The following is a 27,674-nucleotide window of genomic DNA, read 5'->3' as shown; positions in this document are numbered from 1 at the left end:
TGACGGGAATCAAAATGGCTTTTACTCCTGGAAGTCTTTTCTAAGCTGGATGGACGAGGCTGATAAGATAATGAGCATCATGAATTTTGGAAATGATCTATGGGTTCTTCACTGCATGAGCTGGGTGACGATCTATTGATTAATGACTTAAGTAATGATGGCAAGGCAACAATCAGTGTTGTTGTAACCCTTCTGCATGTTTTTCTTTTTCTAATCTTTCTGAATGCCCCCGAGATTTAAGAATCGCTGTAGAAGAGAGTAGAGTTAAGCTGGAATGATGTAAGAAACCAGACCATTAGTGGGAATTTGGAATGAAAAGTGTTCTCCCCAATACATTAAGTAGCTTTTGTGAATAAGGTCTGGTATGCACTCTGCGTTGACATGCAATGATAGATGCTGCGTGAGATCAAGGCAATAACCCTACAACGCGCTCTTAACTGCAAGAGCAATCCAAGTAGACCGTCTATGCGTCGGAATATCCAAAAAGAAATAAGTCTAATAGATGGACAACTCTGTAGCCGCAAGCCTGTGAAATGCCAATTTGGGGGAATTCACAGATCCGCGCACTGAACCGCCGCCACACCTCCGTTCCGTGGACAGAGCAGCGTCCCATCCGACATCACCACACACCGGTGCACCTCGTCGGCCGTCGCCCAGTCCCCCGGCAAGAAGTAATACCGCTGAATGTTCGCGGCCTCCCGCGGGGTCGACGCAGGCGAGATGTGCGGAAGCCGCCAGGTGCAGATCCACCTCTCGACGTCGAGGAATATGAGCTTCTGACGCGGCAGCAGCGATAGCGGCTCGCGGATTCGAGATGCGATACGGGTTGGGAGGATGACGCATGGAAAGGAAGCGCTATCATCATAGATGGGCTCTTGGCCGCTGGGATGGTCCTCCTTTGGGGATCTGATGCGTAGGTCGTTCACATCGAAGAGGACGTACTTGTGCCGTACCCGGTTCGAGGCAGTGGAGCACAGCAGCTGAAGAAGAATGCGTGGTGATCCTGCATGCGAGAGAAGCCTCCCCACGGCATAGTGTTCCTCGTCAGGGCTCTCGGCCTCTGCGAGGGAACCTGCGGAGATATCTGGTCCACCAAGATGCGGTAGTGCGTAATGCTGTTCATGAACTTTGCGCAAGTCGGACCACTGAAAGACTTGGACCTTTCTGGGCCCAAACGCAAGTAGGTAGTCTAGTTTGGTCGGGTGATTGATCCATGTGCACTGCTCCATGTCCTGTGGAAGCTCTGCCTCTGTCCAAAGTTGTGTCTCGATATCTACGCAAAGGAGCATCGAAGGTGTGCGCGCGCACAGCTTCCTGCCTGCAGAATGGAACAGCAAATCCGTGGCCCTGCCTTTGTGAGGCGCGAGTACGACGTTGAACTCCAAATCGACCTGCCAAGCGGAGTGGTTATCGACACTTGGGGAGACCGTTTTGATCCAGAGTCTTCGAGCTCGGTCAGTCAGAGCGATTCGACGGCCGTCTTGACTCCATGCCACGTGTTTGACAGACATTCGGCTGCTCAGCCTCTCTATCTGACATACTGTGCCGCGGCCTTTCTCACAGAGGTCTACCAGCCCGCTGTCCGTTCCGAAACAGTAGAGAGGGCCATGCGGCTGAGATGAGAGACTGGTCACGCTGTTCACTCTGGCTGACTGGTGCTCCGGGTGGAGCGACATCTTGGCCAGACTATCCGTCTCGCCAGTCGCGTCGCTGTTATGATCTGGAACCTCTGAGCTGTCGGAAAGACGGATCAATGTGTTCGGCTCCCACACGTTGCCATATGGGCCTCGCGTATCGTAAAGTCGTCTCGAGTCGGAGCTGAAAGCCAAGTCGTTGACAAAGTCTTGCGAAGATAGCTGGTATAGCAACGAGAAATCGGCTGTAGCAAACACCTTGATCGTGCCTCGGGGGTCTCCAGTCGCTATGAGCGATCCGTCCCGGGACACAACCATCTTGTTGGCACCAGTGCCTACCATCAGCCTCGTCTCCTCTTCGAAGGGATCCCACTTGAACATCAGGCCGATTTGGGTCAAGCCAAGGACCTCTCCGCTATACGGGTGCCATCTCAGATGGAACACCTCGCCCACGGTCTTTCTCTTCCTTGAGATGTTTGCTTCATCTGCGGGTATGTGACACTGGCGCAACATCTTTGGCGGATCAAGCTCCCAGGCTGCAACAGGGTGTGCACGATACCCAAAGACAACCATGGTCCCATCCGGACTGATGGCAGAACAGTTGGGAAAACTGTGTATCGTTCCCTTGAACCTTTGTTCCACAATCTCGGAGTGTGTATCCCACTGGGAATCAGTGGAACTGTGGATGGAGAGTCTGCGAACACACCGGTCTTCATTCGCGACTAAGACGGTCTGGTCGTCTTCGATGAAGCGAAGAGAATGAGGCCGGGGGCGATCCTTGGGATTCTCTGCAACCTGGAGGCAGTTCCCTCTGAGAAGATTCCAGACTCTTGTGGTCAGATAGCCGTATGTGACCAGCAGATCCCCCATTGAGTTAGCTTGCATGGAGAGCACCCGCTCCGGGTGAACCAGTCGTCGCTGCTCTTCAAATGTCGCAGCATCGTAGATGAGTATGTGGCTCGAGGTGTGAATGGTAGCCAGGACAACGATGAAGCTGCCTGCGGCAAGCACTGTTGAGGCCGATGCACCTTGTTCAAAAGACAGGCGTGTGAGGCAGTCATCCCATGTCGAGCCCACGGACCCGGAAATCTGGAGCGAGTGACTCTCCTTGCTCCCAAACTGTTCGTAGATGGCCGAATCTCGGGGGCAGAATGGCGGGATGAGCTTGTCAATGGCGTCGGGGGATTGCCGAAGGTTGCTGCCAAATTTTCCAACAATCTTGACCAGGTCCGTAGCCCAGCCCTCAAGAAGACGGACGGTCTGGCGATGGGTAAGTGATTCATCATCAGTGGTCGATCTTCGTAGACCGACTACCATATCGGTCAAGTAACGCGATGCTGTCACCAGAAGCCTTATCTCGTTGTTTTTCACAGCCAAGTAGATCCATGTCAATATAGAGGGGCTGTTCAGAAACTTCATGACGACGGTGAGGACTTCGGTAGAGCCATGGACTGATGCCCGTGAGAGGTGGATGAACCAGAATCGAATCGCATAGTCCAAGAATGCCGGCGGTCGTTTTCGGTTGAAATGGCCTCGAACCGTAGAATCACTCAGTTGAGCCATGCATCTGCCAAAGATGGTGCTATCTGCAGAGCAAGTGTCCACTGCCACCGGAGGGAGGGGAGTTGTCTTCCGCGTAAGGTATTGCCGGGCTGTTTCGTGGATCATGGCGACACACCCTTCTCGGTCCACAGTCACAAAACCACCGCAGAGATCTATGATGGTTCTGGATTTCTCAATAAGGCCATCCTTGCGCAAAGCTGCGCAAAGCTCGTCCAGGGTGAGCGGCCGTTGGGTGCAAGTCGCCCAGTCCAAGATGGCTTCCCCCAATCGCTGTCCCTCAACACCCGGCTTTGACTTGACAGACTCCGCCATCCGATCGTACAGCGCTTCCATACCAGCAGGGAGATGTTTGAGTGCATTTTGAACGTCCAGTTTCGTGTGACAGCCGTTGATCTTCTGGACCGCGAGGTGAACCCATAAGAAATTGCCGCCCGCTCGGTCCAGGAGCTGGGCCGTCACCTCTTCGCGATACAAATCGTCTCCGGCCACGTCCATCTCCTGTTCAATGTAAACCCGGAAGTCCTGGACAGAGCCTTCCAGACTGATGGCGTCGACCTGAACTTGACGAGACATTTTCGGAAAGGCCATTGCAATGTCGGCGGTTTTGCGACTGACAACTAGAAGACGAAGGGGCATCGCAGCGTGTGACAGCTCGGAGAAAAGTCGAATGATTGAACCGGGACTGTCGGCTTCATCCAGCCCATCTAACACAAAGTAAATGGGGTGGCTCAGACTCAGACTGAAAAGGCTTTGCTTGAAGAGATACGACCATAGACTGCGATAATCGGCGGTCTTGTAGGCAATTCCAGCCGTCTCAAGCAGTCGAAGCTTCGCCGCGTACGATGGATTTGAGGTGGCTAACTGGTACGCCAGGGACCGCAGTATTGCGTTGATGGCACGCTTCTTCTGATCTGTGAATCGAATAAAGAAGTAGTAGCAGGCCAAGCCGGACTGAGTGAGGTGGTTAATCAAAAAGGACGAAAGTACCGACTTGCCACTTCCTGCATTGCCATTGATCCAGAGGACGCGAGGTTTGCGGCTATCATCACCGAGCCAATTTTGGAATGATTCGGTGTCCAGAATCCACGAGCAGGTGCCGAACACCAAGCGATCTTGGAAGAAACTAAAGTCATCTCGCGGCAGTGTTGAGACGGACAGCAGCTCTTCAAAGTGGTTGTCGAACGACGATTGGGTCGGTGGTGCCACTTCCAGCATTGGTGTTGATGCACTCCCGATTTCAAGTTCTGAGGACCACGCGGCTCTGTTCGCATGCGGGCTGGAAATTCCACTCTTGTTTGACTGCTCGACGAGGGTTTTGAGAACGTTGCGCACCGTGATATATCGTGGGTCATTCTGACTGTCGTATTTGCACAAATCACTGTGGTTGGCATCAAGAGGTTTTGATATCTCGCCGGGGTATCCAAGGACAGATGAATCCTTATCGAGGATCATCTGAGTTGAATGCATCAGCGTCTGATCCCTTCTCAAGTGTAGCTTGGCCCGGCTATTGCGTGTAACCGACTCACGATCTGATTCAGCTCGGACACCGGCGTTGGGCGAGTTTCGTAGAAAGACACGATCTGCAATTTTCGGGCCACTTGTCGAAAGTTCTCGTTCACTTTTTCTAACATTGAAGACCCCGCTACCAGTTCCGTAATGAATGGCCTCGAGCTTGCGCCGAACGATACTTGGAGGACCTTGTTGAGTATACCCGCAAGGTTCGTACCTCGATGTGGTGTAGACAGAAAGACAATAGATGAAATCTGTTCAATGATGTGCTCGAACATGGGATCGTTCTGGCCTTGAAGATATGCCTATACTCGGTTACCGGGGGCGTGTGAGCTCATCGTGTGCATGACCGTAACACATCGAAACATGTCCGGGAAGAAATGGAGACGCTTCCGTACCTCTTCGACGACCAGTCCCCCCATTGAATGCACCACGAAGATGATTGGGCACTTTTGAGCATAATTAATACTTTGAATCCAATAGAAATTGACGAGGGCTGGTGTTTTGGATGTCACAGCCTGTTATACTAACCTCTCCAATCCCCAGATCTGCCAAGTTTTCTCCTCCTTCATCTTTCGCATACTTCATATCGTACAGCAAGTCCTTGGCAAAGTCTAATATCGACATTACGCTCTTGCCCTCGCGTGCTCCAAAGTTTGCGTTGTACCCAAATGTCAACAATCGGGCGTCGCGAATGACAGGTTCCAAGGGGAGGAAGTTCTTTGGCCAGAAAAAATCGGGGTTGTAATCCTTTGACCAGCTTTTCTGACTTCCTCCCCCAAGTCCATGCACGAATATGATGTCGGCTATCGGCCTTCCGAAGGGACGGTGTATTACCTTGAGCCCTACGGGATCTTGGTCTAGGCGCGGGGTCGAGCCCGTCACGAGTGACGCCGGTACGGAAAACGACGTGCTCGTTGACGGAACCGCGGGAGCCTGAGACTCGGCATCTTCCAAGGGCGCGATGGTGTCACGAGAGCCGCGTTGTACGTCCCGTTGGTGGCGGTCCCGCTGCTTGCGAAGGCCCAGTTTCTTGAGCTGAACGACAACAATGGTCAATAAACGATCTTTCACAGAGCGCCTCGTTTAACAAGAGGGGGGAATAGAGAGATCCCGGCGTTGCCTTCCGCATGTTTGAATATCAACAGCAAGAAAAACAGACACATACCATGTTGTCTGGAATTCGATGTCAGATAGCACGATGCACGGCTGGTATGGTCATGCAATCTTGCGAGCACATGGGCAAGGAGGTGAGAAGAAGAGGTACGATCCCGGTCGAGCCTACGTTACATCTGTGGCTGCTTCACAGTAGTCATTCCATGTTTTACATTTTGGCTTCATGGAAGCACAGTAATCAGGCTCTGAACCACGTTATCTCCGTGGCCTCGGTGAAGGATTCCCGGCTTACTCTACCAAGAGCCTTGCCCATGCAAGACGGTGAATACTGGTCGGAGCCTGGCAGGGCGCTGCGTGGACGGAACAAGGCAGTTCGCTGGCATTCCCAGATTGTTTGTTGCCGAGACCCATGGTGAGGATTGGCGAAACGGACTCGGGTAACGGCAAGGTGCCCGGCGTTGGTACGACTGTGTGATCTTCTACCAAAAAGTGCATGTAGCCGCCACAGTCCACATTTCGAGATAAGTGCTGCCAATCAGTATCATTTTCAAAAGACTTTCCCGGTAGCCTGCTTTCACATTTGCATAAGGGTGGCCAGGAAGCGGGGAAAGAGGCTGGGCACATGGTGCTGATAATTTGGAAGGGGGGAAAGCTGACAAGAGAAATTGATTGTGGTCATTGTCTTTGTTGGAAGTTTCTCAGAATAAATTATGAAAACACAACATTCTTGTAATCTGCACTCGCTTTTTAGCCAGTACATGAACGCAGTCTTAGGTAACCGAGCTCAACCTCATTCAGTGTGCCATCTACATTTTCAGATTTCTCCAACAGTAAAGTAACTTGAGAGGCACCCAGCATGGAGACATTCACAACGCTGTCCGCCGGATTCCTCCCAGATAGTAAGGACAACCTTATTGGACATAATGATGGCGGTGCTACCAGTTTCGGTACCAATAGCGACGCGATCCTTGACCCTCTTGATAACAGCAACCCGTCAACACCGGGCGTCGACCTCAAGTCCCACCTATTGATCCAGGAGATGCGAGTTCGTCAGAACGGTGTGTTTCCAATGGATGAAGCCATTGCGAATGGTACGTCCACCAGTTGACAAACGACGCATATCTTGGGTCTTGCATGCTCATTCTGGGATTATGTCTCTTCCAGCTCTGCCGGAGGGATTCACGTTCGTATCAGTAGTGTATTTTGGTTACAGTGCTTGGACCATTACGGGCAAGCTCGTCGCTCGCTCTTCGAACGCCAAGAAGGTCTTTTTCGTCAAGATTGCATATGGAGAGACCGGCAGAGTCATGCTTCTTGGCGAATTCGAGTCGTCCAAAATCATATACAAGCTGATGCCAGGCTTCATCCCGGAGCCCTTTGGGTACGGACAGTACAAGAAAGCAGACACACCCACGTACTTCTACATGTCTCAATTTGTTGATCTCGATGTCACAACAGCACAGGACCCCTCCATGTTCTGCGAACGTCTGGCCGAGCTTCATTCCAGGAGTCAGTGCCTCGCGGACAAATTTGGCTTCCACGTCACGACGTGCGATGGCGACCGCGCACACATTGTCGAGTGGGAGTCGAACTGGGCCGTATTTTATAGGAAAATGTTCCTCCATACGCTCAGCCTGGACATCAAGCGCAACGGCCCGTGGCCTGAGTATGAGCGTGCCGGGCATCAGGTAGCTTGGGAGGTCATCCCGCAACTACTGGAGGGACTCACGTGGAACGGAGAACCGATCAAGCCCAGCCTGATTCACGGCGACCTGTGGGAGGGAAACACGGGTATCAGCAACGAGACGAACGTGCCCATGCTGTTCGACGCCGGATCGTACTTTGCCCATAACGAGATGGAGCTAGGGCATTGGGTCTGTGAGTTTTCGGCAACATTTGGTGCGCAGGCATACATGGACCGGTACGTTGAGTTCTTTGCGATGGCGGAGCCCGCCGATGAGTTCGACGATCGAATTCGGCTCTACAGCCTCAAAGGGGGCATCAACTATTCCGCTGGTCATCCTGGCAGCAGACTGAGAAAATCGTAAGCTACGCACTGTTGCTTGTCTCAATTTTTCATGACTTTTGGACTCTTTCACTGACAAGTTGCAGGGCTTATAATAGCATGTGTTACCTCTGCCAGAAATATGCCCCGATCGACGGCATTGATGCCTACGACGAATCGATCGATCCGATCAAGACAGGAGCCAAGATTGTGTCCCACGAAGAGATCAACTGAATTAATGAGCGATATCGCATCTCCTGTCTGGCGGATCGAGCGTCCATGTTGGGTCAATGATAATTTGAATGTCAGGAATACCTTGGAGACAATGGACCAAGTCCTGGACTTAGTATTGGTTGAAAGATGTACGGAGCATAGAGTCGTTACTCATGCGGAACAAAAGCTCTTCCAGGAACTTCAAACCATGTGTCTTGTGACTTGGTGTCTTCAAGTCCAGCCTGAGTTTCCATCCTCAATTTTGGCGTGTCCTATTCTTAAAGGTCTAGCAGCAGCTTGTACACAGCCTATCAAGTGAACATGTCTCAAGGCTCTGCTATTGTTCCGTATAGCTGCGATTGTATAGATACTAGAATTGTTAAATAAGAAGGCATGAGGGATTGGTTTTGGTGGCTTCTTGCAGATGGAGGTCACGTGGCGTGTTGCGGTGTTGTTCCGAGGGCCATAGATTGCTATCAACAGGAACACTGTTGGCTAACATGCATGCAAACTGAAGGCTCGGGTACGGTAACCGCGGCTCAAAGCGGGGGGATGTACCCAGTCTGCTTTGTCTTCTTATCTATGTGTGTTGAGTCTACCATGCATCTAGTAAGCTGGAAGTCTATGAACCACAAAAAGCGACCCGTCCTGCTCCCGATCTTGCAGCTCCTACAAACCCTAGCTCGTCGTTTACCGTATTTTTCGACAGAGGTGAACTCAATATGCTCTCCCCATGTTCTTCTGGTCAGGAATCCCCTGCAACCGACTCTTCTCGGGCCCTTCCCATAACGCCTGGACCTATCGTAGTGACATCGACCATTGCCATCACCGACCCAGAGAAAATGTGCCAGACAGAGGCGGCGGAGCTGGTCCCAGCGACGCGTGAAGCCGCTGGCAACCGGACGTACTCGGTCTTCTCTCCAACAATGCGCAGATACCTCACCTACCTTCTTGGCCTCATCATGACGCTGTCTACGCTCACAGCAACCATCTACTTTCCGTTGATACCCATGCTTAGCGTTGAGCTGGGTGTCTCCATCCAGGCCATCAACTTAACAGTCACTATCTACGTCGTAGTCCAGGCGGTGTCGCCGGCCTTCTTCGCCTCGCTCGCCGACACTGTTGGCCGCCGACCGGTGCTCCTGGGCCTGGTCACTCTTTACACAGCCGCAACCCTCGGTCTCGTGCTCTCATTCGTCTTTGCCACGGGTCAGGCTGGCTACAACGCGCTGGCGGTACTACGCGCCATGCAGAGCCTGGGAGGCTCGACAATGCCTCCCCTGGCTTATGGCCTCACATATGACATAGTACCTGTCCCGGAGCGGGGCGGCATGCTCGGGCCGATGCTGGCCTTCTGCAACGGCATCTCGGCCGTGGGCCCCGTGATCGGGGGCGGCATCGCACTGGGGACTGGAGGTGTGCTTTGGGTTTGGGTGGCACTGCTGGTGATAGCTACCGTATGTCTGCTGCTGACAGGATTTACACTGCCAGAGACGGCGAGGAATGTCGTAGGAAATGGAAGTCTCCCGGCGACGGGCGTGTGGCGGACTTGGGCGTCTTTACCTAAAGCATTCAAATACAGAGAAGATGATGGACCGACCGCATCCCAGGCACGAACTGGCAACGGCTATTTGAGAAAGAGTCCGGAATTGAAGTGGCAACCTCTCCAAGCCCTGGACTCGTTTCGGATCATCCTCTATCCTGAAGCGGCGGCGGTGCTTTGGATGATCGCCTCCTCCTACTCGGTTTACTACACGTTCCAAGTGGCAATCCCCGTCATCTTTTCAGAGATATACGGATACAACGAACTACAGATCGGGCTTGTGTTGCTCCCTGGCCTTGCCGGCATGACGCTAGGCGGGCTGGTAGCCGGCAAGCTTCTGGACAGAAACTTCGCTATTGTTGCACGGAAGCTGAACCTGGATACCAGCCACAAGATTACACAAATTATCGACGACTTTCCACTGGAAGTGGCCAGATACCGGCGATGTCAATGGTCTCTTCTATTCATGACCATCTGCGCAGTGGGCTACGGGTGGGCTGTGAATTTCCACGTCCACGCCGCGGTGCCCATTGTGCTGCAGTTCTTCATCTGCGCGACGTCCACGCTACTAAGCCATACAGCGAGCGCTCTACTAGTAGACTTTTTCCCGGACCGACCGAGCACAGCGTACGCATCGGCACAGATTGTTCGGTGCGGGCTCAGTGCTGTCTCTTCGGCGGTGTTGCAGCCGCTGGTAGATGCGGTAGGTCGGGGTTGGTACTTCACAATGTTTACATTGTTCATCAGCATAAGCGGCTTAGTGTCTATGGTGGTGAGTCGGTCAAAGGGGGTAGATTGGCGAAGACGAAGGCGGGGATAGATTCAATCAGATGGTTCACTGTAGTTTGGTACTAGGTGGAAGACGAGATCGTCACGTCTAAAACATGTTCATCTTGATGATCGAACTGTACCTTAGGTTAAGTTGTATCCGTCGGTACTAATATTATTTAAAGACACGGACGGCATCATCTCAAGGAGTTCGGGCACCGCCACGCGGTCGAGACAAGCCCTCCGCTGCATACTCAATCTCCGCGTGCCTGGAGCCGTCTTGAAAGACTTTTCATGGCAATCCGGCTGTCTACAAACAGCCTCGTGTACTGAGATCACTTCAAACAGGGAACCATCCAGCCCTTGATTGAGTAAGTCTAGCCGGGACATTTTGACACAACCCTAGAGAAGCAGCCGACAGCGGCTTCAGCCCGCAAGAAACGCGGAGCCCGTATGAGGCAGACCTTATATAAACACTCCAGAATCTATTAGAAGACCTCCCCAGATAGTTATGCCCTCCTCCTTAGTGGCCCCTTCATACCGGCTATGCGTTTGATTCCCAGCATGGTCCTCAGCCATCTAGGACAGAGATTTCAATACAAGGCTGTATCGGCTGTAAATACGACTTTGGTATAGAGCAGCTCTATCCACTTCGCTCTCAAAACGGTTATCCACTTCATCGCAAACTTCCCCCACTGGCACCGCTGGTAAGTCAAGCTTCACGAGGATCTGCTGGGGTCCGAGTGCGGCGTCACCGGCACCCAGACCCACTGGGGCTGGAGCCCCGCCGTCGATGCCGCCGACACGCAGCACTCGCTCGGTTTCGACCCCGTCACCGGCTACGGCGGTGACGGCAAGCGAACGGGTAGCGACGTACCCGTAATTCAGCGCTGTGCGGTAGATGTGCCGTTTGCCAACACGAACTTGACGTTGCCGACGTAGTGGCCCGACAAGAACACATGAGCAACCTACCTTGGAGCCATAAGCGCTCACTGCTTAGCATAAGCGCTCGTAGAAGATCATGAGAGCTCACTACCCCGCCTAAGTGATCACTAGCCAAGAAGGTATTCAAAAACAGGACTATATAATATAAACTTGAGCTGGACTTAAGGACAGATTTCTATAGCTTCTTCAGTAATTTATGCTATATTAGATCTCATGATCGCATTTAACTTATTCCCTTCAAGAGCCTTATTTACTTTACGACCTGCAGACTTAGCTTCCCTAAAGCTGATCTTACGAAGATTACTCTTACTATATCGTAGCCTCAACTTCTCTCACTTATGCGGGTTAAGAGGGGGTTTTCAATGGTCCCCGGAAAGGGTGTCTGCTCAGTGACCCAAGGGTTCATAAGCACTTACTAGAGTAGGTAAGATATAAAAATTATATATAAACAGCATAACTCAGAGATACAAACTTTTTTTTTCTAGAATCGACTTATTCTAAATAGAAATAACTATTTTCACACTATTTGTAGGGCATGGGCATATCTCTGATACGTGGGTGAGGCATTCAACAAACTTTAAGTAGTCAATTGAATATTCACCATTACAGGACGATTAATGACATCTTACGAGCCTCTGCCCTCAATTAGATAGCGCCACGCCGGGGCCATCCCATACTTTAGGTCTCTGAAGCGTACTTAGCACGTCTCAGTTTATAATCACAAAACATTTCTTCTGATCAAGCATTCCTACCATGTACATGTATTTGGGCTCTCGGAAATCGCACGAAGCAACCATAGATCCGGGCAATGTGTACCCAACATAAGGCATCGAAGTCGTCCGCTGCCAGAGTCGGTCTCTTAAATGACGGTAGCTTCAGATTTCAAAGTAAAACAGGCTGAAGTTTTCAATGTTATCCGGTCCTGCCATATCAAGTGAGGAGGAACGTGTAAGTTTCACTAAACGGGGACAGGTGCCGTCCCGCCACTTCAGCTCAACGTGCGTGAAACCTCTCACCCCATCTGCCACCATGAGACAACTCACCAGCTTATCGCCAAGAGGCGTGCGCCAGGCGCCCCAAGCTCCAAGCTGGGAACGCCACTCACCTCAGCCGCAAAGGCCCAGCCCCACGGCGCCCTCACCTAGCGCGACTACTACTCACGGCCTGGAACGCATGTGCAAGCACTATCGTGCTGTAGGAACATCTGCCGTAGAATGCTATGGCTTGTTAGTGCTATTCTCCGTCCCCCTTGCTGGTCGCGTGGTTGATCCAGCGTGGTGGTTCGCTTGACTAGTGCGGGATGGACGGCAGCTCTGGGGTCCAAGATGGCGCAGATTTGGGAAGCTTGAATGAACGAAAAGCGCTTCGTGATTGGGGCAGCCGCTTGAATGGAGACTTGTCAGCTTATCGCTTTGTTCCACAGCCTATCCCGTTTATGATGTTAGCCTCAGACAACGACTTCAGCCCTCACCACACCGTTGGCGCCACTCAGCTTCAAGTCTCGACGACTATGCTGCGCAGGATTAGCTGTCTAAACTCGGTCTGGTATGTTCAGCCAAAAACATCCCACCGGTCGCATTTTGGAGAGAGTTTAGGAGATCAGTGCTTTCCAAAAACTCTCCTGGCTGGTCGGGGGTATCCGTCCCTCCCGCTGTGTTCCCCGCCGCTCGTTGGAGATTGTTGGGTGGCGGGTGGCGCGCCACAACCAGATACTCATAACTTAAATGGCATTACTCTCCCTTGTCCATAAAGCAATTGTGTTACCTATATGATTCCCATCTCTCCAAGCCGTGAATTGCATTATCAGAGATCATGGCGCCCACGATCGATACCCTCATCATCGGCGCCGGCCCCAGTGGTCTCTGCGCCGCAAAGACACTCCTCCAACATGACCCTGCCGCCGAAATACTCATCCTCGACGGTCGCGCCTCCGTCGGCGGCGTGTGGGCCCGGGAACAAATATACCCGAACCTCAAGACGAACAACCTCGTCTCGGCAATCGACTTTTCTGATTTCCCCATGGACCCCGAGCGCTTCGGCGTCACGATCGGGGACCATGTTCCCGGGGAAGTCATGCACGAGTACCTCGTTGCGTATGCTAAACACTTTGGCGTCTGGGACAAGATCCAACTAAACACCAAGGTCATACGGGTGACTCGCCCAGCGGACCAGGGGCAGTGGAACGTCGACGTTGAGGAGAATGGTGACGCCAAGACCGTGACTTGCACACGCCTCATCGTCGCGACAGGCGTTCTCACCGCACCGCACATGCCCAACATCACCGGATCCCAAGACTTCAAAGCCCCGATCATCCACTCCGCCGACCTCGGCCCCAGGTCAGACCTCTTCTCCTCTCCCGACATCGCCACGGTCGCAGTCCTAGGCGGGAGCAAATCTGCCTACGACGCGGTCCACCTAGCCGCCTCCACGGGCCACAAGGTCCGCTGGCTCATTCGCCGCTCCGGCCGCGGGCCCGTGTGGGTCGCGCCGGCGTACACGCAGCTCGGTCCGTTCAAGGTCTGGCGCGAGCGGCTCGTCACCAGGAGAATCTGCGCGTTCATGTCGCCGTCCGTATTCCCAGATTTCTCGGGTTTCGCGTGGGTGAGACGGTTTCTGCACGAGAGCGCCGTTGGGCGGGTGGTGAGCAAGGCCTTTTGGAAGCTCATCCGGCACGACACGATCAACGATTGCGGGTACCAGACGGACGAGAAGACCAAGGTGTTGCAGCCAGAGCAGAATATGTTCTGGTGAGTTTCTTGCCCCTGGTTATGCTGAGCTGTGTGACTGATCCCGATTTTCGACAGGTACGGCACTGCCTCTGGTATCCTCAGCTTCGAAGACGACTTTTTCGAGTACGTCCGTAACGGCACAGTCCAGATCTATCGCGAAGATATCGATCACCTATCAGACGGTACCATTCACTTCAGGGACGGCTCGAGCGTCTCCGCCGATCTCCTAGTCACATCGACCGGCTTCTCTGCAAAACCCACCATCGACTTTGAGCCCGCATCTCTCCATTCCGACCTCGGCATCCCTTCCACATCCCTGGGACCCAAACAAGAAGCGTTCTGGAACGACGCAAACACAAAGGCAGACGCCGCCATCGGCGCACGCTTCCCGCGCCTGCTCGACGGCCCCTTCCAAAGCCCCACGTCCTCAAAGACAAAGTCGTTCAACCCGGGCGCCTCAGCAGAGGCATCCTACACCCCCTGGCGCCTCTACCGCGGCATCGCACCGCCCGGTCTCGCAGCCCGCGACGACCGATCCCTCGTCTTCCTGGGCGCCTTTAGCAACCTCGCCAACATTATGCGCCTCGAGGTGCAGTGTCTCTGGATGCTGGCGTATTTTGAACACGGGATCCCCACCTTTGACGTCGACCGCCGCGGGGGTCGCGTGTTTGAGGAGACGGCGTTGTTCCAGCGGTGGGCGCAGCACCGGGCGCCGTACGGGCACGGTCGGTTTTATCCGGACCTGGTTTTTGATCAGTTGCCGTATTGGGACATGCTGCTCGGCGATGTCGGGGTGGAGACGGCGCGGAAGGACGGCATGTGGGCCGAGTTGTTTGAGAGCTATACGCCGATGGACTATCGGGGCATGGTACAAGATTGGATTGTGCAGAATCGGTACAAGTCTTCTGCTTGATTCTGTAACGACGGTAATACCAGCAGGTGTAATGACTCAATAGCTAAAGATATAGCAAGGAATCTGGCTATCCATGAGCGCCGTCGTCGCCCGATGGGGATTTCCGTCACAGTCTGATATCAGTCACTTGCATGTAGTACTGTGGGCTAAATCCGATCCGAATTCACCGCCAACGTCTTCCTCCGCAGACATTAAACTGCATTTGGGATAGGCTGGATGCCATTTTACCAGCAATCTTTCCTTGTGGCGTACTTGTGAGACTTGCATGCCAAGTTTGTGTCCCCGCTCCAGATCATCCCGTTCGATGCCGAGTGTCAGATCGCCAGAGACCGATCCGCTCGTAATCAGACTTTCACCATGTGATGAACCTTGGCCTAAAAGTCAGGACTTCTTATCTCTATCAAAGAAGCCATTCCTCCATACTTTTTCCAGCTCATCCAAAGTACTGTTGCAAATGGGAATACTGTATGCGTCAAAACTTCTGTGACTTTGAAGTATCAGAACGGAGCTCATCCAATTGGGATGTAAAGTTGGCAGTCTGTTGGGAGACTCAAAGGGGCTACAAATTAACACAATGCGTATTCGAAGCATGCAGGACGCTGCACCTCTGATTGGCACGATCTATTGATTGAAAGCTTCGCGCGACTCTCCTCGACGCGCTGCTCAACCTTTCCCCGTCACAGTTAGAAAAGGGTTCAACATCGTATCTATCAGTAACTTTCTTCATGTGACGTACAACTTCAGACCGCATTGCAAGAATTAGGTATAAGAAGATTTCGAACTTCCGCCTTCTTCATTCTTTCCCTTCTCCCTGCAAGGTGGAAGAGAGTTTAGGAGTTGTTGACGAGAGAATTTTGAGGATATGGATTATTTCAGGGATAATGAGGAGGAAGGTAAGAGACCTGAAGCATGCGGACGTTAGTCAAGAAATCTACTAATGGTTACTACCTAGTACTTGATGATATGGCTTTCAACGAAACCCAGGGGTTCGAACCACTCAATGCGCTCCTCGAAGATGGCAGTTTCAAGCAGGAAGTCATGCCTGACTATTGTCCCGAGCCCGCTCAGCTCGTAAATATCAATGCGGGTGCGGTCGGTGCCGATATGAGCTACTGTCAAACGCCCCCGGGATTGCCCACCGGGGGTTCGGCCGGTTCATGGGAAGGCTGCGGCGTCACCAGCGCATCCAATGCCCTTTAGAGCGGAAGCTTGGGATACAGCCAAAAGCCCCTGATTGAACCTGGCTCGGACCGTTCGGTAGAGACAGCTGTCGAAAAGCAACCCGCACATTATTTTGTCGGCATGGTTGTCCCAGAGGGCATGGTCGAATTACCGTTGCCTGAGGATAGTCGAGGAGTTGGGCAGATGGATTTTTCAGAGGAGGAGATACCCCTGCTGAAGGATGAGAACGTCTGGTATGGGTTCTATTTTTGTACTTGGCCTGGGTGCGAGGACTTTTTTCCCACACCTGGCGCTAGGAGGTAAGGCCTGTTATACATTATTCTTCGGATGAGGTGGACTGACGAGAGATGCAGGAAGCATTACAGGGCCCATTATAGGCCCGTCATCTGTCCTGTGTGCGAAAAGCGAATGGCTTGGAACAGGGACATGAGGAAGCACTTCGAGACGCATTTCAAGCGGCCGCGTTTTCAGTGCCGGTGCACGAAGGATTATTCCAAGATGGACAACCTGAAAAAGCACATGAAGAAAATGAACTTGCGGTCAATGAACTTACGGTCAATATTGTAGACGAGCACGATGGTTTGCTAAATCCTTAGCACAGTGTCTTTCGAAAACCTGGTTTCATTCACGGATGCGGAAAACAAGAAAAAAAGTTGAAAATTTTCAAGACTTGGCAAAAAAAAGTTGAACACAAAAACTAAGCTTAGGACAGAGAAGATCGAAAAATAAACACACTCATTTGGCGTCAAAAGGTTCAGTCCCACATGTATCAAATTTGAACACCGCCCCCTTCATCATTCTCGGCTTCGTCATCGCCATTGACCTTATCATCATTCTCGAGCTGCCTGTCATCCTCAGACTCCTGCGGGTGACCCCCTATAGTATCGTGTTGAAGATTGAGTAGGCCGATAGCACTGTCCAAACCGAACACTATTGATGGCACAGCGTGTCAAATAAGCCAGAACCACACCTACTCGGCATTGCGTAGTATGTCCAGTGCACTCACCTTCACTTGACGGACCAGCTTGACTTCCATCCGCCTCCTCCGTGTCAGACCCCGAATCGTCGCCAATATCAACCAGCGACGCAGTGATCCCGGTCAAGGAATCCGGATGCTTGATAGTAGTCGTTTGGAGCTCCTCGAGTTGTTCGACCACCATGGCTTTTAAGTCTCCAATCACATTATTGATGATCTTCCGCTGATTTTTCCATCCGTCGTTTCCGGTACCGCCCAGGAGACTTACAACCCCCCAGTTCGCATAGACGTTTTGGTGGTTGTCAAGCAGAGTGGCTCGAGCGGGATGATGTCGCACGTACGACTCGCAGCCGATGCACGCCGGCTTGCTACAGGCGATATAACGGTCATTTGAGACGTATCGGCATCCACTATCCCAGAAGTGATGAAGCATCTGGATCTCTGCATGGACGCAAGTCTGCAGTCCACCAACTTGGAACTTGGCTTGGAGCTTGGACTCGATCTGAACTTGAGAGTCCACACGCTGGAGGAATCCTAGGTGCGACTCATATTGTGCATCCGTATCTGGTATAATACGGTTCAGGATACGCGGTAAAGTCGTGTGCGCATCCGCCGCCGGGACTTCCGCGCTGATGGGACGTTCCACAGCTCTGACTTGGTAGGTCTCGAGAAACGTCTCCATGCGGCTCGCGTCGTCGAGGAGCTGGTTGACGCTGCGGATGCGAGCGGCCAGACGACCAACCATGTGTCTGACGGCACGATACGCAGCGGTAACCGGCGCCGGATGCAAAACGTCTTCAGACTCCTGGCCGAGCTGTTCGATGCGGCGCATTTCATCGTCGTTTCGTGAACGATACGCCGCCCGGCACAAGGCTCCTAGGTCAGAGTGTTTATTTTCGAACCGTCGGAGCCAATTCGCGACTGTACGATCTGAAACTTGTTCAACGCCATGTACCATGATTTGCTAACTCCAGGGAAGACATAATACTCACCAGCTTCTTCGTCGCTACCCTTTGGAGAATTCTGACACTTTGTAGCCGAGTTGCGAAGGATCCTAGCCTCCTGCTTGATTCGCTCAGAGGCAAACGCAGTGCACCAAGCCACCAAGCCGTCCTCCGCCGCCGCGCGATCATCGACCCGCTCAACAAACTTCTGTAACTTCTCGAGTGTCTCTTTGAGAAAGTGCACGACTCTGTCCCCGGCGCCCTCGTTTGACGCAACCCAGAAAATATAGCAGTCGATACTGTCCTCTACGCCAATGGCAGTAGTACTACTGCCTCCCTTTTTGTAATCGCAGAGGAATGCCAAGTTTTTGAAGAAGCGTCTTCGTATGTCTTGCAGTGTGTAGTTTCCGAGCTGAGAAACGACGTGCGGGCCGCCTACCGGACGGATGATGGAGAGAAGAACGAGAGCCTCGTAGAGGCGAAAGAGCAGCCGCAGGTAGGGGTTCATTCGAGGCGTGAGAGCCATCTTTGGTGATTTTTCTTTTCGTGTCAAGGGGTTTCGATTGAAAGGGTTCGTGAACAGAGTGTCTCTGTGTGTATTTGGTGACTAGATCTACCAGGCTGTCGCGTAGTTGCACGCAAGTGAGTAAACATGAATAATAGGGGACCGAAGGTAGCTCCCTCAATAGCTTCTGACAGAGCTCCCTTCGGCCCCCGCTGGTATTGCTAGTCTTGGGCAGATGCTGGTGACAAGAAACGCTTTGGTGATAAAGCAGGAGGCCCTCCGAAATCAAGAACTTAAAGCGAAAAGCGAGATTGAATTCGGTTTTCCCAAAGTTTTGTTCACAACGTGCCACACCAAACTCTCACAACTAATCGACGTCATCAATCTCATCAAGACTTAAAAATGAACAGAGCGTACCGACCTTTGAGGGGTCGACCTGCATTGCTGCCTCAGACGTGAAGCTAGATTTTGGGTTCAGTAATACCTTATTCAAGGGTGTCTTTCCCCTTGCACTTTTGCCATTTGTACCGAAGTCCTTGTAGCCCTTGGAGATTGATAATGCTAAGACTGCCTATATGGCTCCGGAATACTTAATGGAATGGGGATGGCCATCGGATCTTCGCATCTGTCGCATCTGCGACTGGCATCAATGATCATGGGCATGATGATCACTCATCGCCACATCCCCATACTGATACATAAGGCGCGTCAAGTGGACTACCAGCTAGCTCAACTAACCTTCTATCTTTTCATAAAATATTCAAGTATTGAATCACACACATCCACTCTTTCTATCAAAGGTTGAACGTTACAAAACAGACCAAAAGCAGACCAGAAGCATCGGCATCATCTATCTTCCCAGAGTGCGCTGCGTCAACGAGCAAAAAGATGGACGATCTGGGAATCGAACCCAGGACCTACCGCATGCTAAGCGGTCATTATACCACTAAACCAATCGCCCATGGCATGATCTAGCCCGGACTTGAACCGGAGACCTTCAGTGTGCTCAACCGAATTGCTTCAAGCTGTTAGACTGACGTGATAACCAACTACACCACCAGACCTTGTTGAATGGGGCACCTAAATTTGGCAATATGAATGTTGCAGTGGGAATTTGCATGCGAGATGGGAAATGTGTGGTGGAGATGCGTCAAGCGAAAGTAGATGCAGAGGCGGGTCGCGATGCAGGGTGGCATCCAATAATCGACTGCGTACAGCCGTTGGCGTTGACAAGGGTCGGGGGATGGGAATGCATTCGCGACGCGGGTCGAGATGCACAAATGGTGCGGCTAGCTCGGGGGCAACAATACCTTATGAAGACCAAGAAAAGCGCTATCATGGCGTAGATGTTCAAGGTACGCAAAGCAGACATACAGTGATCCAATATTTCCAGGCAGATGCCTCTCAGGCGAACCTCAAAGAGCGTTGTCATGAGAAACCCTGAAAAAGACCAGACCCCTTGCTAAACGATTCGGCCAATGATCACGTCCGAAAGATGGCAAATCGCGAACTCTCAAGCCTAGGGGACGTGTGAATCGCGTCGACAATGTCAGTCGCGATTTACAGTATCCGTACGACTGGCGGAAAGGGATGCGAACAAACAAAAATAAAGAGCGCTCTGAACGCCAGACGGTCGCAGGCCCCGGCTTAAAATTGTTTGGGACGACCGCGGCTGGGACGGGAACGATTGGCTGAACGCGCGGGTGCGGAGCGCGGGGCGGGCGGGGCCGTTGAAGTGGGTCCATTTGGGCCGGGGGAGCTTGGGACGCTAATCCCAAAATGGAAATGTGTAAACAATAACTCCATCAACAACAGTTTGGCATTGAAGTAGAAGGGAGTAAGTAGGTTGACAATTGAGACACGATATCGACGTTGGAACAATCCCTCTGTAGAGAAAGTGTCCATTCGTATTTATCTCAGACTCTTATCCCGCTGCAGGTGCAATTCCTCGTAGCAAGCCTCCTTCCTACGTGGATTCATCGCTCTCCCCTCCCCTTGAACCAACCACATCAGAGGCCTCAACCTCAACAGGGACGTCCAGTCGCTTCAAGATGCCAAACGATGACCTCCCCATCGCCTTACGGCGCACGCGGCGAGGCATGATTGCATCCGCTGCAGCGCCCTCGCAACCGCCAGCACCACCAACCGCACCATCACAAACACCACGCAAGGCCGCAAAACAACGAGTCCGCTTCTCCGACCCGGGCCCGTCGGCCACCACCCCGCGCACAATCCGCACCGCCTCAACCGGTCTCACGCCCATGATCAACCGCACCTCTCTATCCCGCGACGGCACCACCACCACCACCCCGTCCTCCTCGTCCCGCCGTCGTCACGCCATGCCACCCCGCCGCAACGGCGCGGCCGCCGCAACAGCAACAGGGACAGACCTCCTCCCGCCCAGCGGCGAAGTCCACTTCCTCCCCCTCCGCCAGGTCCTCTCGGGCCGCGTCCAGCGACGCCTCCGCCGCAACGGCCTCAGCGAGGAAATGAACGCCATCACGGCCGAAAAGCGCGCCCGCGCCAAGCAGGCCAAGGCCGAGGTCGAGCAGCTGCGCGACCAGCTCCGCCAAAAGGACGCCGAGATTTACGAGCTGCAAAACGCCACCATCATCCTCGACACCGAGCGCATCTGGGCTCTCGAGAAGGAGGTCGACACGCTCAGGAGCCAGCTCGCGGAACGGTCGTCGTCGTCGTCGTCGGTCGTCGTCGCCGCCAGGCAGAGGAGCTGCGTCGACTGGACGCTCGCGGCGCGCGACCCGTTTGCCGACGATTTCATGGAGACGGACACCGTCGAGGCCGAGTCGTTGTGCGGGGAGCGCGTGCAGTTTGCCGACGAGACGGTGTTTGGGGACGCGACGATGGCGGAGATGGAGTGTAGCACGCCCACGCGGGTGCGGTCTTCGTTCCTGACGCCGCCGCTGACGAGTCCCGTCGCCGCGGGACCCTCGACACCTTTGTCGCATAGGGGGAAGCAGAGGGTTGCGGTCCCGGCGCCAGCCGATGCCGGCGTGCAGGCTTGCTTACCCGATCCCGAACAGGAGCGTCTCGAGGAGGAGCTGGCATCCCTGCGTCGGGAGATGTCGAAGCTCACCGGCACACTGGAGTCCTACTCTGCCCTGACCGACCGCTTATCGCAGAAGCTCTCGTCCGTCTCGCGAGAAGAAACGTCACCACTAGCAGCAGCAGCAGCAGATCCCCTCACCACCATCGAGTCCCAAATCACCGCCCTACTACGCACCATCGCAGACCGCACCGCCGCACTCCAGCATCTCAACACCAGCCTCTCCGCCCTAGGCTTCCCCGGTGGCTCCGACGGCGCCGAGGTCGTCGCCTCCCTCTCCTCCGCCCTGCGCACAGCCCGCCTGGAGCTGGAGTACCTCACCCCCGGCGAAATTACCCTGCCCCTCTCCTCCCGCGGCGCAGAGGTCCTCGACCTCCTCCTCACGCGCCTGCGCGCCCTCGCGAAGCGCGCCAAGGAAGACGAGGCGTCCATCGACGAGTACCACGCGCTCGAGCTCTCTCTCCGCCAGCAGCTCGGCGCGCGCGTGGCCGCCATGGGCGAGCTAGACGCGGAGCTGACGCGCGCGAGGGCGACGCTCACGGAGAAGGAGGGCCGGGTCGCGGAGCTCGAGGTCAGCGTTGCGAGGCTCAAGGGCGCCGTGGCGGGCTACGTGCGGGATATTGGCGAGCTGGAGGGCGTCGTGGGGCGGATGGAGAGCGAGAACCGCGATGCCATGGCGACCAAGGATGCGCAGGTTGAGGTGGGGCGGCGGGTGCTGCGGGCCAAGGAGGATGGGATTGCGAAGCTGGAGATGAAGCTTGCGGATGCGGTGGCGCAGGGCCGGTCGCTGCGGGCGAGGCTTGCGGAGGCCGAGGAGGCGCGGACGAGGGAGGTTGCGGAGGTGACGAGGCGGGGCGGCGCGGCGCTGGCGGTGCGGGATGCGAGGGTTCGGGAGCTGCGGGAGGAGTTGGAGAGGGTGAATGCTGGTTTGAGGGCTGCGCATGAGGGGATTAAAGATTTGAGGGTTGAGAAGAGGGGGTTGGAGGGGGAGATGGTGCGGGAGAGGGAGGCGGCCAAGGGGGTGATTGAGGGGATGAGGGGGGAGCTGGAGAGGGTTGTTGGGATGAGTCGGGAGTTTTTGGGGTCCGGGGCGGAGGCGGAGGAGGAAGTGGAGCAGGAGGCCGGGCCGGAGGGTGGGGTCGCCGGGTCGGAGACGGGTACGAAGAGGGGCCTGCTTGCGGGGGATCTGGCGAGGAGGTCGTCGGGAAGCAAGAGGCGGAGGTATGATAGCGGGTTGGGGTTCTTAGAGGAGGACGAGGTTGACGCATGAGGCTAGCTGTGCGCGTCTTTGCATGGATGCATGTGCACTGCACTGGAGAGCGCCATGGAATTACTCATGTGGGATCTAGAGGAGGGCGTTTTGGCGCATGTTCCCATCGTTTGCCGTGGTCACGGCGGTATTTCTTTTGTCGGTGGTAGACTCAATTCTGTTTCGCCGGTTTCGGGTAGACTAACGGGCGAGGCGTTGGAATGTACTGGGAATTCAACGTGAACTCTTAGTTTGACGCTTCCGTCTATGCGCCAACTACGTTCGCTGCAGACAGCTTTGAGTTAAATTAACTCTGGCATAAATCGATTTGATTCAAGTTCAAAGTAAATGTATCCTTACTGATCATTGAGGAAATCACTCTCGCTTCATGCTTCTACATTGTGAAGCGCCCAACTCATCAAATGTTGCACTAATCATCTCATTGATATGCCCCTGTTTTCTTCTTGTTGACCGCACTTAGGACATGTACAACTTGCCTATTTGATCGATTTCGGGGCAACTCAAATTCTACTAGCTATTTTCCCAATGTTCCACCCTTATCCTGCCTGCATTCGTTCTCACGGCCAAGCCGCATCCGCACCGTTCCGCGGCCAACACCAAAACTCTCCACCAAGTTACGAACCCACCTGCATCGCATCAAATCCCATCCCCAAGTAACACGAAAACGGCCGCATGCGTGCAACACCAGCCCGCAACCCGACAACATGTCCTACATGAACATCAAAACAGGCTCCCCAGCCCCTTTTCTTTTTTTAAAAAAGTAATCAAGCTTCATCCAGATCCAAAAGACCCAATTTCCCGGCAACATTCCCCCTCGTGTTTCTTCCCAAGCTTCTCAATTCCCCAATTTGACTCATCGCCAACCAACCACCAGGACCCCAAAGACAAACAGACAAAAAACCATGTTGCCCCCAAAAGCCAAATTCGTCCGCGAAATCGAGCGCGGCAGCACCAACAATCGCACGCGCAAACCCACATCCACGACCCCATCCCCCGCACTCTCACATCCCAAATGCACATTCACGGCCCCCTCACCACCAGACATGACCTACTTTGCCCGCATCCTCCGCTACCAACGCTACGGACGCGACGGCCTCGGGCCCGCGTACGCAAGCGACCTCACGCTGCCGGTGTACGAAAAGTACAAGTCGCCCTACCAGGTCACCTACACGGAGCGCCCGGGCTCGCCGCGGGGCTCGGCGCAGAGTGACCAGCTGCCCTTTGACGTTGCTGGCTATCGTAGGGCTCTCGTGGCTGCCACGGTGAAGAGGCGGCAGTGGTGTACGTTTGTGGCGGTTGTTCTTGCGCTGCTGATTCTCATATTTGGAGCCGGTGTTTTGGCGTTTGTTATGGTGTCGGTTCGGTTGAAATGAGAGAGGGGCGGTGTGTTTGTTCTTATTTGTGAATGCGAGCGGGCGTTTTCGTGTTGGTGCTCTTTTCACAAAAGTTTTATTCAATTTAATGGGAAGTTGGCAAGTGGTCAAGGTCGTTTGGGATCAAGAGATTCACGGCAGTTTTGGAGTCACGGAAAGGACATGGGGCGTTGGTAGCTCACAGGGCACCGTTTCGAGCTTTGAACAATGAATCGATCATATAGTGATCAGTAACAAGTAATCTAGGCTATTGTCCAAGCTATTAAGCCTGATTGACTTCCTGTATAGCCTTTCCGAACGTCACTCATCTCCGTGCCAAAAAAAGTAATCGTTGTCATGTTGCTCGCGGATCATACGACCGAAAGAATTCAAGACTCTCAACCCGGTGACAGGGCGATGACATCCCTGACTATAGACTTACTTTGCCCATTTTCGCTCAACAAACTCCATAGGCAGTGAAATACAAGCTTGTTCGAAGAACTGTACCTCCTTGCCACTTTGATTCAAGATCTCGAGGCGACGCTGTATGGGTAGAATTTGAGACCACGAGGGTCCGGCATTGTCTATGGGAAGCAAGTTAAGACATATAGCCCGACTTCCGGGTCAGATGTGTCAAGAATCAAACAGATCGGCCCAGATCCACTGCCTACCTCGCCGTCATCAGTGGGTTGAACGTATGGGCGAGTCCTCGAAGAGCGCCGCATTTCAGCGCCATCAATATCGAGTATTAATTACTCTTACGCAAAGATCAGCGTACTAGAGAGTTTTCGGGAAAGACCCCGACTGTCTGGAAGACTCGTGGAGGGTGATGGAGTCAATTTCTTTGTTCCCAACCTAGGGATTCTAGATATTGGTAGCGTAAAGCCGCTCTTCGACGAGATCGCGAGACGTGGCAAAATCATCGCAGTCCTCCTCAGATACTGAACATTGTTTACATATCTTGCCGCATCCAAACTGCCTCAAGCGACCAAGGCAGCTGGTACGAAACCTTAATGAGGTGGATGGCAGGCTAATGCAGCTCATTGGCGGCAATGTTGCAGAAGGCAGCCAAAGGTGCCGGGTTGAATGAAAGGAATACCAGCCAAGAACCGCATATAACCTTGTCTCACTGCATTCGATGAAATTTGTGTATTGGTTCTACAACCTAAGGGCATTACTTCTCAAGCTCGGTGACCATCCTATGCAGTGCGAACTGCGCGGTAGTCTCTGTTTCCAAAACCACTCGCCCTGAATCGGCTATTGGCTTCCCCAACTTGCCATGTCTAAATGGAAGCGGGTTTTGGAATATCTGCGGTGTCCAGCCCAGAGGCGTAGAGGCTGAGATACTCGGACATCTTGGAGTCTAACTCAATATTAGCAGGGGGCTGCCACGTTATAGACTCAGGCTTGCGGACGTACACAGCGCCATTCCATGCTCCAGCTGGATTTTCATGTACTGCGGTGTATCCTAGCGGTCGGTTAGCAAAATAATCGAAATAGTTGGAGATTCATTGTGGTCCACCTACGGCCAGGTTAGCGCCCTTTCTCAACCATTCTTCGATCTCCATGGCGTCGGCCTTTGCCGCTACCCAGATCGAGGTGATGGATTTCATGTTGGCGGTGAACTTTGTGGCGTCAACAGCTGCAGCGGCGACAAGCTCTGCCCGGGCTCTTTTGATCGTCTCCTTGTTCCCGTTCAGCCGGCTGAGCTCAGCCTGCTTATCATCGATCTCGCTCTGGCAAGCTGGCCCATTGTTACTACTTCAAGTTTCGCCAGATAGAGGCCAAGTCAGATGGATGGGCCACACATACCAGCGAATTGAATTCCAGTCGTCACCAGACCGACGCCTGTTGCAAGCACAATGAGAGCACCCGCCACCTTGGTTCTCGCTCAGCAACTTTGAAACCGGTGAAGTAGATTCAGATTGACGACAGACTCACCCAGCAGATTGGGGCAAAGGGCCCAGCCCAACAACCACCAAAGGCAACAGCCGCTCCAACAAGAGCAGTGGCGCCAAATCCGATGAGCATGTTGCGCAGATTTTTCAATTTCTCACTAAGCTTGGCGAGCTCATTAGTGAGTTTGGTGATCTGGCTGTCGAGTGTGCCACTCTGGTTCTCAGCCCAGTTGGCAAATTTCACAGCAAGCCTATTGAAGTCGTCCTCAGCATGACCAAGGTCATCGACGATCTTCTGAGACTGTGTCTCAAACTCTTTGGCTTCCTACCGAAAAAAATGGGTGAATGCAAGTCAGATGATTTCCTTCTAGTGCTCGGAGCATCTTGGGGAAAACGACTTACATTGATGGCATCTGCGATTGCTTTCTTCCTCTGGTCAATCGACAATGTCTTGTCTGCGCACAGAACAACAACGACTTCGTCAAAGTTGGTTCCGTACACGGCAATCCGCGCCGCGAGCCTGCGACTGTCATCAATGATACCACGATACTTTTCTCTCAAAGCCTTCAGCTGCGTTGCAAACGGGTCGCCGACAATCTTGTTATCATTGTCAACTCGAAGCAAGAGAGTCAGCAGCGATCCAAAGATGTCGTCGTTCTTCTTGCAGGCCTCAACGGCCTTTTTGGCTGACTCCTTTAGCATGGCAATGGTAGTTTCTTCCTTGGCGAGGATCTTGGCGACCTCGTCGTAGATCTTCTTTTTTTCATCATCTGTGTAAGGGGGTGGGATATCACCGCTGTTGAGGGCCGCCTTTTCCTCCGATGATAGGTTAGGAACGGCTGCTGCGACGTTGGTACCATCTGTTGCTTTTTCAAGCAAGGATTTGATGACAGATTCATAGGTGGGTGGTGCGGTGGTGGCCATTTCGGCTGCTTGCGAGTAAATCGTAGTACGTGTGTAGGCTGGGTAGAAAGGTATGATGGCTGCTGAATGATTGCAGTGATGAATGTTTTGTATGATCCAACGCCTACAATGCACGAGATTAAGTTGTCATTTATATTTAATTATTACTATGAGAAATGCTTATTAAAGCTCTCTGGAGTCATTTTCTTAGAGCTGAAGGCTTGCAATCCTCTGCTGAGACATCACAGCATTTAAACTCTTGCCGAGGGTGATGTGGCTGTCGTTAGGACTGCATGCGGTTGCGATTTCGAGACAATCAGCTCATTTCTCCTTCAGCTCTCCCTCAGCCCTCCTTCAGCTCTCCTCCAGCTAATATGCATACAGAAACAGAGCTCACTATGTCCCTATTTAAATGGGAAGCTTACAAATAGTGATTCAAGGGTCGGCCGGCCAACACCATCCATGAAGATATCACAGTGATCACGAGTGTAATCTCGGGGCAGTTTTGAGTTATTCCCTGTGCAATCTGCATATTTTGCCTTTTTTGGGCCCTGTCAGCATGGGTCAAAGTGTCTGCCAACACAATCAGCAGAGCGTAACCCACCAAGTCAACCACGTGCAATTCACTATTCATGTTCCTTT

At 53.1% G+C, this 27,674-nt stretch overlaps 10 protein-coding genes across 10 annotated transcripts; 7 read left to right on the top strand and 3 right to left on the bottom strand.

Annotated features, from left to right (window-relative positions):
* Positions 1-551: 551 nt before the first annotated feature.
* Positions 552-6,233, bottom strand: CORC01_02686 (NACHT and WD domain-containing protein; the record flags this gene model as incomplete). The annotated part of the gene is made up of 5 exons (XM_022614336.1): positions 552-4,649; positions 4,724-5,011; positions 5,238-5,744; positions 5,875-5,882; positions 6,152-6,233. 5 exons carry the CDS (start codon positions 6,231-6,233, stop codon positions 552-554), a joined length of 4,983 nt encoding a protein of 1,660 aa, XP_022479249.1.
* A 445-nt stretch (positions 6,234-6,678) lies between these two features.
* CORC01_02685 (uncharacterized protein) lies at positions 6,679-8,061 on the top strand (the record flags this gene model as incomplete). The annotated part of the gene is made up of 3 exons (XM_022614335.1): positions 6,679-6,913; positions 6,987-7,866; positions 7,935-8,061. The coding sequence occupies 3 exons, from the start codon at positions 6,679-6,681 to the stop codon at positions 8,059-8,061; spliced, it is 1,242 nt and encodes a 413-aa protein (XP_022479248.1).
* A 701-nt stretch (positions 8,062-8,762) lies between these two features.
* On the top strand, positions 8,763-11,293 carry CORC01_02684 (uncharacterized protein; the record flags this gene model as incomplete). The annotated part of the gene is made up of 3 exons (XM_022614334.1): positions 8,763-9,456; positions 9,532-10,286; positions 11,069-11,293. The coding sequence occupies 3 exons, from the start codon at positions 8,763-8,765 to the stop codon at positions 11,291-11,293; spliced, it is 1,674 nt and encodes a 557-aa protein (XP_022479247.1).
* A 1,815-nt stretch (positions 11,294-13,108) lies between these two features.
* Positions 13,109-14,938, top strand: CORC01_02683 (cofactor FMO1 FAD enzyme; the record flags this gene model as incomplete). Its single annotated transcript, XM_022614333.1, has 2 exons — positions 13,109-14,043; positions 14,101-14,938. 2 exons carry the CDS (start codon positions 13,109-13,111, stop codon positions 14,936-14,938), a joined length of 1,773 nt encoding a protein of 590 aa, XP_022479246.1.
* Positions 14,939-15,800: 862 nt separating this feature from the next.
* On the top strand, positions 15,801-16,138 carry CORC01_02682 (uncharacterized protein; the record flags this gene model as incomplete). The annotated part of the gene is made up of 2 exons (XM_022614332.1): positions 15,801-15,831; positions 15,891-16,138. 2 exons carry the CDS (start codon positions 15,801-15,803, stop codon positions 16,136-16,138), a joined length of 279 nt encoding a protein of 92 aa, XP_022479245.1.
* A 165-nt stretch (positions 16,139-16,303) lies between these two features.
* CORC01_02681 (zinc finger protein 664) lies at positions 16,304-16,687 on the top strand (the record flags this gene model as incomplete). The annotated part of the gene is made up of 2 exons (XM_022614331.1): positions 16,304-16,419; positions 16,474-16,687. The coding sequence occupies 2 exons, from the start codon at positions 16,304-16,306 to the stop codon at positions 16,685-16,687; spliced, it is 330 nt and encodes a 109-aa protein (XP_022479244.1).
* A 202-nt stretch (positions 16,688-16,889) lies between these two features.
* Positions 16,890-18,566, bottom strand: CORC01_02680 (uncharacterized protein; the record flags this gene model as incomplete). The annotated part of the gene is made up of 3 exons (XM_022614330.1): positions 16,890-17,050; positions 17,127-17,972; positions 18,089-18,566. The coding sequence occupies 3 exons, from the start codon at positions 18,564-18,566 to the stop codon at positions 16,890-16,892; spliced, it is 1,485 nt and encodes a 494-aa protein (XP_022479243.1).
* A 2,030-nt stretch (positions 18,567-20,596) lies between these two features.
* CORC01_02679 (uncharacterized protein) lies at positions 20,597-22,879 on the top strand (the record flags this gene model as incomplete). The annotated part of the gene is made up of 1 exon (XM_022614329.1): positions 20,597-22,879. The coding sequence occupies one exon, from the start codon at positions 20,597-20,599 to the stop codon at positions 22,877-22,879; it is 2,283 nt and encodes a 760-aa protein (XP_022479242.1).
* Positions 22,880-23,781: 902 nt separating this feature from the next.
* On the top strand, positions 23,782-24,252 carry CORC01_02678 (uncharacterized protein; the record flags this gene model as incomplete). The annotated part of the gene is made up of 1 exon (XM_022614328.1): positions 23,782-24,252. The coding sequence occupies one exon, from the start codon at positions 23,782-23,784 to the stop codon at positions 24,250-24,252; it is 471 nt and encodes a 156-aa protein (XP_022479241.1).
* Positions 24,253-25,514: 1,262 nt separating this feature from the next.
* Positions 25,515-27,053, bottom strand: CORC01_02677 (uncharacterized protein; the record flags this gene model as incomplete). The annotated part of the gene is made up of 5 exons (XM_022614327.1): positions 25,515-25,594; positions 25,651-25,687; positions 25,758-25,967; positions 26,173-26,454; positions 26,532-27,053. 5 exons carry the CDS (start codon positions 27,051-27,053, stop codon positions 25,515-25,517), a joined length of 1,131 nt encoding a protein of 376 aa, XP_022479240.1.
* Positions 27,054-27,674: the final 621 nt, after the last annotated feature.

This window comes from Colletotrichum orchidophilum (assembly GCF_001831195.1).
Source record: "Colletotrichum orchidophilum strain IMI 309357 chromosome Unknown Scaffold_15.1, whole genome shotgun sequence".
Taxonomy (NCBI): domain Eukaryota; kingdom Fungi; phylum Ascomycota; class Sordariomycetes; order Glomerellales; family Glomerellaceae; genus Colletotrichum; species Colletotrichum orchidophilum.
Note: the sequence above shows the minus strand (reverse complement) of the source record. Positions and strands in the feature narration are given on the sequence as shown.